At 30.3% G+C, this 10,793-nt stretch overlaps 2 protein-coding genes across 2 annotated transcripts; one reads left to right on the forward strand and one right to left on the reverse strand.

Moving 5' to 3' along the window:
* The first annotated feature begins 1,148 nt into the window (after positions 1-1,148).
* Positions 1,149-3,030, forward strand: LOC128962458 (2-oxoisovalerate dehydrogenase subunit alpha, mitochondrial-like). The gene is made up of 5 exons (XM_054308836.1): positions 1,149-1,569; positions 1,666-1,827; positions 1,924-2,230; positions 2,327-2,388; positions 2,449-3,030. Exons 1-5 carry the CDS (start codon positions 1,149-1,151, stop codon positions 2,973-2,975), a joined length of 1,479 nt encoding a protein of 492 aa, XP_054164811.1. The 3' UTR covers positions 2,976-3,030.
* Positions 3,031-3,500: 470 nt separating this feature from the next.
* LOC128961744 (AP-3 complex subunit beta-2-like) lies at positions 3,501-7,146 on the reverse strand. The gene is made up of 2 exons (XM_054308008.1): positions 3,788-7,146; positions 3,501-3,572 (listed from the first exon to the last, which is right to left on the reverse strand). Exon 1 carries the CDS (start codon positions 6,659-6,661, stop codon positions 3,836-3,838), a length of 2,826 nt encoding a protein of 941 aa, XP_054163983.1. The 5' UTR covers positions 6,662-7,146; the 3' UTR covers positions 3,501-3,572; positions 3,788-3,835.
* Positions 7,147-10,793: the final 3,647 nt, after the last annotated feature.

Below are 10,793 nucleotides of genomic sequence, written 5' to 3' on the forward strand. Positions count from 1 at the left end.
ATAAATATATATATAATTATTTATTGATAGTAGACAGTATTTAATAATAATAATTGTATGCATTTATATTATGCTGTATTTTATTATACAAATTTTAATATATACTGATATCAAATATATATATATATATATATGTATCTGTAATTTATTTGAGTTTAACTATTGATATATTAATAACAAATTTATTTATATTTAATGTTTAGTTTCATATATTTTTAATTTATAATATATTGTATAAATTTTATGAGTGTGTGTGTATTAACAAAATTTTATAATAAAATTTCAACTAAAACTTGCAAAAAAATATATTCAACATTTTTAAAATTATATTATTATTAAAATATTATTTTTGTTAATAAATAATTTTAAATTAAATTTTTTATTGAATTAAAAATTTTACCATGATCATCCCCACTAATAATTACAGAATATTCCTTAATTTGCTAAATAATAGATAGCGCTAAACAACTATTATATAAAAAAATATATAATTTTTGTTTAATATTAAAACAAAATATAACTTGTTTTTTGTTTGACAGTAAAACTTGATAAACTTGTTAGTCATTTAATAAAATAAATGATTTTATTTAGTTATTGGGTATTAAATCTGAAAACTTGTTTATTATTATTATTATTATTAAGAGTTAATAATTTATAAGTTATGTATTAACGACATGTGTTTTTTAAAATATATATATATATTATATGAATATTTAATATAATATTATATAGAAAACAAAAAAATTTAATAAACAAATTTTTACGGTAATTATTAATCATGTGATTATATATATGACTAAACAATTAAATATTTTTATTATTAATATAATTAGTTATTATTGATTTATTTAAATATTATTTTTTTTAATAATAAATTTTTGTATGTGTGTTAATAATAATATATATATATTGAATATTATTTGCCCATTAATAATAATGTTATGATAACCAAAAATATTAATATATATATATATATATATATATTTACAAAAAAAATAATTTTTTAAAAAAAAGTTTTATCACTAAAAAAAATTAATTAATTAAAAGTTAATTATTAGACTATTGTATAGCTTATTGAACCAAAAATTAAAAAAAAAATAATAAAATATATTTTATAAATAATATCATATATGATATATCATATAAATATGTATCAAAAGTTTTCCGCAAAGTTATTATTATTGAAATCATTGGCCAAACAATTGCCGCCGCAACAAATTGATGGCCAACAATATCACACACAATCAGTGTTAAGCCGATTATCGTTGGCGGCCATTAGCGGCCAATATCAGTGCCATCATCAACAACAACAACGGCGCCACCAAACTGTCGACACAAAAACCAATGGCCAGTCGTCGGCGTCGCAGTCGATGGTGTACAACGAAGAGCGGCCACAGTTTCCCGGTTCCCGATCGCAGTGGACACAGGAATTACGTTTTGTCGATCCGGACAGCTATCCGGGTATTCCCGTCTATCGGGTAGTCGACAAATCTGGTCAGCCAGTTGTCGACGATCTGAAACAGTTGAACCAATCCATAGACAAACCGTTTCTCATACGACTATATAGAGGTTTGTAGAGTCTTGTACTGTATATATATAGGTTATAGTTGTCTACATCCATAAGCACTTTCTAATGGTTATACCGGTACACACATACACATACAGGTATGGTTAAACTGAACCAAATGGACACCATATTATACAATGCCCAACGTCAGGGTCGGATCAGCTTCTATATTACCAGTCACGGTGAAGAGGCTACACATTTTGGACCGGCAGCCGCTCTCGAGGACACGGATCTGGTCTATGGACAGTACAGAGAGCCAGGTTAGTAATAGTGATTGATCACTTAGATTATACACATTGATATAACCTAAACATACCTGTCCATCACCACCACTGGTACAACAACTACTACTACAGGTGTACTCATGTGGCGCGGCTTTCGTACGGAAGACTTTCTTGACCAGTGTTTCGGCAATCGTAACGATTTGGGTAAAGGCCGTCAAATGCCGATACACTACGGTAGCCGTGCGCTAAACTTTGTAACGATAAAGTCGACCCTAACGTCCCAGATGGTGCACAGTGTCGGCTCGGCCTACGCTTACAAACGCCAACAAAACGGTCGGGTAGTGATGTGCTATTTTGGCGACGGCGCCGCCTCCGAGGGCGACGCTCACGCGGCTCTTAACTTTGCCGCTACACTGGACTGTCCTATCATTTTCTTTTGGTTAGTTAGTTAGTTATATATATATATAACATACCCGTCCTTAACACCAGCAATATGTTTGACAACAGTTTTTTTAATCCATTGTTTATTTTTCAGCCGTAATAATGGTTTTGCAATATCGACGCCAACTCATGAACAATACAGAGGCGACGGCATCGGTAGGTGTTAGGAGACGATTGGGTGTTATTTTATATGTTTTATTGTTTGTTTGTTTCAAGCGGCCAGAGGTCCAGCACTGGGCATACCGGCCATACGTATCGACGGCAACGACATTATTGCCAACTATTTGGCAACACTCGAAGCTCGCCGTATATGTCTTGAAGACAGTCGGCCGGTGCTGATCGAGGCCATGACCTATCGTGTGTCTCATCACTCGACATCCGACGACTCGTCCGCCTATCGTAGTGTCGACGAAGTTCGCAATTGGCAACAATCGGATCATCCGATTCTGCGATTGAAACGACTATTGCAACTGAAAGGCTGGTACGCGGAGGACGAAGAAAACCAGTACAAAGACGACGTACGCAAAGAGATTATGTCGGCTCTGGTCAAATCGGAAAAAGTGCCGAAACCGTCCATTCGGTCACTGTTTACCGATGTCTACAGCTGTCCGGATGAACAGCTGCCCGAACATTTGGACGGACAATACCAGCAATTGGTTGGCCATCTCAAGGCCTACAAACAGCACTATCCTATTGAGTTGTTTGAAGCCGATGAGGAAACAACACCTGATGCTAACAAGTGATTACCGGTAGATAATCATTATCTCTCTCTCTATCGCTCTCTCTCTCTCTCTCTCTCTCTCTATAAATAGTAAAATTTAATATTAATTTTTTTAGTGGTTTTTTCCAAACCTTTTTTGTTATTATTAATTAATGTTGTTTTTCACAATTGATTCACTGATTGATTGATTAGCAAATGCGATATACACTGTCTATCTGTCATATTTTTTTCGGGAGGGGGAGTGGGGGTTTGGAAACTACCACTGTATATATTTTTTAAATCATCGGTAACTCGTATTTTTTCAAAAAAAAGTTAATGTTAGGTCCTATTATTGTTAGGCATATATTATTTATATTTTTTTTATATATTAGGTAATTGATAACACTTTCACACAATTATTTTCTCCTTTTTTTAAATAGACTTTAATTCATAATAATATATATATATATATTTTTAAAAATATAATTATTGTATATAAGATTTATTAATAATAATAAAATATTTAATTTTTATATAAAAAAACAATGTTATCGATGATCGAGACAGTCATACCAATGGCCCAGACAGACACATACCTTTCCGCCCCCACAAAAAAATAGGAGTTTCCAACAATAATTGTCTGTAAAATACAAAAAATACTCAACAAAAACAAAACTTTTACAAAAAATATTGTTTTGAAATATGATTTTTTTTTTGTTAAAAAATTTATTTGTGACACTAATTAGTAGTATAATTACCAGTAATTAACAAACAAATAGTTAATTATATTTATATATTTATAAAATTTAATCTCATATTTCAAAACTTCTAATAATAATAATAATAATTAGATACCAATTGAATGTTTTTTATTTAAAAAAAAAATCCAATTTAATCGAGTGGTCAGACATTAACTGATGATTGTTTTGTTGTTGGATTCGGTTTGTTTGGTCTGACGACCTGTTGTTGGCCAACCAATCCTTCTTCCTCTTCACTATCGTCGCCGCCTTCCGATTCGTCATCAGATCCCTCCTCATCCTCTTCGCTCTCTTCTTCGTCATCGCTTTCCTCCAATTCTTCGTCGTCTTCCTCATCAGTAATCTCTTCGTCTTCTTCTTCATCACTCATATCCTCATCGGTCACCTCTTCGTCGTCGTCCTCATCATCATCGGTCACTTCATCTGATTCCGAATCATCTGACTCTTCACTCGAATAGAACGACTTCTCTTTCAACAACTTCTTAACCGATCCTGACTTGCGTTGACCTCCGGCGCCGCCGGCTGTTTGGTCTTTGATGCTGACTTTTGCGAACGTTGAGGTCAACTCTGGTTCCGTATAGACCTCTTTGCGTTGTCTGACATTAGGATCCGGCTGTTCCAGTGGCCAATCGGGTAGCTCTTCATAATCGGTCGCTTTTTTGGCCAAAAAGTGAGACATTGTTCCGATTCGAAACTGGCGGCTACTATCAGAACTTCCAACACCGCCGACGCCGCCGCCGCCGCCGCCGCCCGAACTATGTTTGCCCACATCGGGTACCTGTTTGGGTACCAGTAGTATACGTTTGGCCAGTTCGGGTTCGTTGAGCAATTGACGCAAAAAGCGTCCCCTATCGCGTACATCATAGTTGAGGTCATATTTGGCCAAATTGAACAAAAAGTTGACCAACAATTTGATCCGATCCGATGTGTCCTGTGTGATCATCAGTTTGCCGGCCAGATTCAGTGACTGTAGTTTAACGGTGTCGGCTTCCTGGCAGAAAGTTTTGGCCAATTTTCTTAGAACATCGGGTGCGTAACGGGCGGCCCGGTCGTTGACCGGACAAAATTCGGCCAAAATCCATACGATGGTTGCTCTGGCCTGCGGTGTCGTAATCTTGTCCATCAGTCGAACCACTTGTTTGATTATAGCCGATATAATTGATTCTTCTTTGTTGATAATTTGTGTACGAATAACGACAATACTATGGGAAACAATGGATTCGTTTCGGTTGGACAGCAGCCGTATGAGTCCGTTGAGACAAATGGGTGCAATTTCGGCAATTCGGGCCGCTATATGACCGATAGCCTGGATGGTGGCCGCCATAAACTCTAGGTCTTCCTGATAGTTCATTATGTAAGCTTGAAATTCGCGTAAAATTAGCGAAATGTTTACCGAATTCGATAGATTGGTCAGTATTTCTAACTTTAAAATCTTCGATTGAGTGGAGTCTTTGGCTTTTATAAAGAATGACTTCAAGTATGGCTCAAACAGTTGTCTGATAGATCTATCCGATGAAGAATAACCAGTTCTACCGCCGCCTGTTGTGTCAAATTTCAAGAAGTCTTCCTCGTCTTCTTCTTCCTCTTCCTCGTCTTCATCGCTATCTTTAGTCTTCTTAGTTTCCGTTTGATTGATTGCATCAGTATTTTCTTTGTCCATCAATTCTGTGTCACATTTATTGGTCAAATCATTTTGATTCAGTGATGCCTTATCTTTGCCGTCGTCGCCGCCGCCATTAGCGACCACTGGAGTGACCGCAACAGTGGTGGTGGTCAGCGTAACAATATTCTTGAGCACAACTAACTGTATTTCGCGATGCGAATGCAATAACCGGATCAACGGTTTGACAATCAGTGAGTTTAACTCGTTCTGTGGCGACAACGATAGATACAGTTGAATGACGGCCAGTACGACACCCGAATTGCGGCTCTGGAGCAATGGTTTGGCGCTACGCAACAGTAGCCTATGATCGGCATCTAATACGGGAATGTCGGCGGCAGCGGCGGCGGAAGCTTTGGTGGTCGCTGTTGTTGGCCGGGGAGGATTGGGATCTAAAAACTGTGTCCGCGAGTAGCGGATCAACATATTGATCAAAATTATTTGTCCCCATTCGTCGACGTCGACCAGAAGCGAACAAAACTTTCGGTAATTCTGATGAATCAAATCGATTCGGTCGGCGCAAACCTCTTCGAAAGCGGCCACTGCCGAACCCAACACAAGCGCTGTCCGATCGTTCAACAAACGTTCAATGATGTCGACGATTTCGTTTTTCAAGTCCGGCTCCAGTGACCAGAGTTTCGGTATTGCGTGACAGGCAGTCTTGCGTACATAGGGTGACATATCGTTACTACAGTCGCGGATGGCTATCAGCATAATCGGTGCAATAATCGGCACCCGTATCGATGACAGGACTCGTATGGCCGATGCCCTGATCAGTGGATTCGGATCTTTTAGCGATCGTTGAAATGTTGCAATCGATAGCAACGCCAGATCCTGTTCCTGTTCGGCATAACGACTCAAATACAGATACACTAGTTTTTTGAGTTCGGCATTTTTGGTGACAACATTTTTGACTACCGGTGCAAACAGTTCGCGAGCCGAATCCGGCGATCGACCTTTGGCTACCATTCCGATCAAACGTTTCATTGCTTCCAACTTAAGGCCATCTTTATTGGATTCGAGCATTTGTTTGAGGTCTTCGTATTTGGTGGCAGACGATCCCGCAGTACCACCAATACTGCCGGCCAGTATCGATGACATACCGGTGCGCGGCGATGACGATCCACCGCCGCCGCCGCCACTGCCCATTGACATCAGATTTGTATCGCTCCACGAGTGGGACATTGAACCGCCACCGCCGCCACCAGTGGCCGATGAGGACGACATTAGATAGTCATTATGATCGCCGCCGCCGTAGCTATTGTTGTCCGACGAATGATAAGTCGACGTCTGATGCGATGACATACTCATCGTTGTTGTTGTTGTTGTCGTCGTTGTCGTCGCCGCTGTTGGCCTCCGACGCCGGCCAATGATATGCGCGACTATAAACTGGACTACAATTTCTTCGGCCACCAATAATCGGATGATAAATGGATGTACTGACTGCTGACCAATCGATCGGTACGTTTGATATTTCCGTCGGTCTTCGGGTGTTTGCGTTTATGCATAAAACCATACGTCGAAATCGGTCGGTCACTAGTGGCCAGTGGTTAACCCGTTTGTGTGATCACTTGTAGTATCGGTTATCCGGAACACTAACCGCTTGACTGGGTATGTGTCCGCACAAATTTCCGACCAAATTTTCCGGCCAACCGATCAATCGGTTTTGAATGTGTGATAACAGGCTATACTGTAATACTGTATAACTATTACTACTATTACTATGTATTAAATGTATGACAACAACAACAATAACAACACTGTATTATATAACTCGTCTAAACTGTAACTTTGACTGTAATGTGAAAAAAAGTTTAGACTAGAAAAATGTTTTGTTGAAGTTTTGTTGTGTTATTCCCAACCAAACCGATCCAAAAGCTCTATATATAAAGTACTTACTATTACTGTATAATATTAATACAATGAATATAAAAATAGTACTAAAACTTTAATATATTCAATAAAAAAATCCATTTTAGTATTTTTTCCATTTTTTTCCTTAAAATACACAATTTTACAAAATATACACATTTTACAAAAAATGTATATTTTCCCCAAAAAATGAATATTTTGTAGAAAAAAGCACAAAACTAACTATAATTATACTGTAGTACTAACAATATATATATATATATATATATATATTGATAAAACCAAACCGTTATATTATGTTAATATAAGAGTTTTATCTCTACTCTAGTGTGCAGAAAATATGATACTGTTTTCGTGGCAATCACTGTATGTTTTCAACATAAATAACGTTATGTTATATAAAAAATATTTATTTTTTTTATTTAAAATAAATATTATTATTTAAAATGTTTTTTAATATTTTAATGTTTTTATATATATATATATATAAAGTGTATTTATATTTGAATTATTGTGCAGTATATAATTATTTTTTATTAAATTATTTTTTATAATTATTATTATACAATTACAATTTAATAGTATTTATATTAAAAATATTTTAAATAAATTTTTTATACATATAATATTCAATTAAAATAATTAAATTTAATTAAAAGTTAAAAACGTTAAATAAATTTAATTTATATACAATTTATTATTTTAAAAAAAGAGGAAAGTATATAATTTATTTTATATATAATTAATAGTTTATTGATTAATAATTTTTTATACTCTATTAAATAGTTGTTATAATAGTTGCTTAAAAAAAGTCAAATAGTTATAATAATATATTTTTTGTAACTAATTTTTTTTCAATAATTTCAATTTTTTGTGCATTTATTTAATATTTTTATTAATTAAATACTTTTTTTGTTGTTGGCGTTTTGCTAGCATTTGTAGTCAATTTTTTTTTAAATTTCTATATTATCCCTATCTCTCTATCAGTTAAACTAACTAAAAATATATTTAAATTATTTTATTTTATTTTAATTAATCTATTATTAATTATCAAATAAAATCAATTTCTAGTATTATAACCAAAATTACTTAACACATAATTAGACACTAAATAATAAACTTTTAGTTTATAATTAATTTATCTTAGTGGCCATAGTTTTTTACTTTAATCTATATTTAATTTTTTTTGCATTTATAATACGATATAAAATAAATTATAATGTAATAGTAATTAATAAATAGAAAATAAGTTTTATTAAGTTAAATTTCATTTTAGTTTTTATAAATGTATTCAAATGGATATTTTTAATAAATAATTGATAGACTATTTGATTATTACTTTTATTAAATAAATAACTCTTTGTATTGTATTGTAATTAAATTTATTTTTTATTTTTAAATATTATAAATTATAATAAATATTCAAAAATAGCTCATTCAAAATATTATTTACTTGTAATATAAAAAAAAAGTTTAATTAAAATTTATTATATTTACAATTATATAACATTAACTATTTATATTAGATTGAAATACTGTATAAAATTTATTACAAAAAAAAATATTCAAATAGTTTATTCAACAAAAATACTGTATATTTTTTTAAGTTCATATAATTTTATGCCTAAATAAATCATTTAAATATGAATTATGAAAAATTAATAACTAATAAATATTTATCACTATTACCCTATTATCGTATTAATAAAAAACAATTATATAAATAATTTATTAATTTGCGATAATAGTTTCTATAATAATGAAAATATTAGTATTTTATTAAATAATGTAATTTTTTTAACTTTTTTTAATTGAAAAAAATTGAAAATATATTTTATTTTTCAGCCTAATCCAAACCAAATATTATAGGCTGAAAAATAAAATATATTTTCAATTTTTTTCAATTAAAAAAAGTTAAAAAAAATTACATTATTTAATAAAATGCTAATATTTTTATTTATTATAGAAACTATTATCGCAAATTAATAAATTATTTATATAATTGCTTTTTATTAATACGATAATAGGGTAATAGTGATAAATATTTATTAGTTATTAATTTATTAAATTATTAAGTTATTAGTTAGTTATTAATTAGATATTTGGTTAGGATTATACTATACTAAAGTATTTATTATGCAACTTAGGTTTGAAAGTTATATTCAACAAAACTGATTATGTATGTAGAAAAATATTATTATAAATAAATAATTTTATTTTATTACTAGAATTATATTTTCTAGTAATATATATATATATATATATATATTAGTTAAAATATATTATGTTTTATTTAAATTTATATCTTTGATTTGATTTGATTTTATTTTTATATATAATTAAGAATAATTACAATAGATTTTCGTTTATATAAACAATCGTTGATAAACTATAACAATAATTTGGTTGACTATCCATTGGATAATGTTTATTATTGTACAATAATTAGTGGGATGAAAATAGTTTATGATAAATTATATTTTAAATTTTTAAATTTATTTGATATTAATGTGAGTGTAAAAATAATTTTTAGTATTTATATAAATTAGTTTTTTAATGTATTATATAAATAAATAACATCTACATTATTAAAATAATATATATATATATATAAACTGTATAGTAAATATACAGTTATAGTTATTTATTTATTTACATAATACTAGAAAATATTATATTAAATTTTTTTTTAAAATACTGTATTATTTATTATTGTAATATTATTTTTTTTAGAATACAGATTTGGCTATCATTACTAGCAGTTTATATAATATGTTTATTTTATTATAAAAGTATCAAACATATGCCTGTTTTATATATAAACATTATATAAACTGGGATATTATTCGTATGTTATTAAATCAAGGTGATTTAATAACAATAAATTATGCTAAAAAAAATTTTTTTTTAAAATGTTATCATATAGACATTATATTAATTATATGGATCTACTTTTTCATTTATATTGAACTAAATCATATTCAAGTATTTTATTGAATACATATAAATCGTATAAAATCAATTCAATCATATGATAGTCTATAGATAGTATAGAATTGATGACTATTGATATTATTGTCAATAAAAAAATAATAGCTATTTACATAATTTATATGAATCACAATTAAATCGATATTATTATTATTCATTAACCAGTTTACCAGTATATAGAAAATTAATATTTGAAAACAAAAATTTTACTTTTAATAATAAAATTAAAATGATAATAAATAATAATGCTGTTTTTTGCTAACTAATTCATTACATTACATTACAATAATTTTTATAATTTATATGTTGAATATAGCAACTTATTTTCAATTTCTAGCAATAAATATTTACCTGAAATAGTTTTTCAAATAATATAAATAAATTACTAATACTTACTATAATCAAACACATATTATGTAAGTATTAATATTATTAAATTTTGTTTAAATTATTATATTTATTATGTTTAAATAATATTTATTTTTTTTCAATGTAAAATTTAAAAAATAAATATATTTTATATTTTTGCAGTTATCAAAGTGCACTAGAAAATGGCTTATATACTCATCAAAAAAAATTG

This window comes from Oppia nitens, unplaced genomic scaffold (assembly GCF_028296485.1).
Source record: "Oppia nitens isolate AA-2021 unplaced genomic scaffold, nextdenovo-longstitch-racon4-pilon3 scaffold14_pilon_pilon_pilon, whole genome shotgun sequence".
NCBI lineage: Eukaryota > Metazoa > Arthropoda > Arachnida > Sarcoptiformes > Oppiidae > Oppia > Oppia nitens.

Excerpts from the sequence above, each read along its gene's own strand:
- LOC128962458 (XM_054308836.1), top strand. The coding sequence starts at position 1,149 with ATGTATCAAAAGTTTTCCGCAAAGTTATTATTATTGAAATCATTGGCC. Across the intron at positions 1,570-1,665 it reads TCTCATACGACTATATAGAG|GTATGGTTAAACTGAACCAA; the intron begins GTTTGTAGAGTC and ends ATACACATACAG. Across the intron at positions 2,231-2,326 it reads TGTCCTATCATTTTCTTTTG|CCGTAATAATGGTTTTGCAA; the intron begins GTTAGTTAGTTA and ends TTTATTTTTCAG.
- LOC128961744 (XM_054308008.1), bottom strand. The coding sequence starts at position 6,661 with ATGAGTATGTCATCGCATCAGACGTCGACTTATCATTCGTCGGACAAC.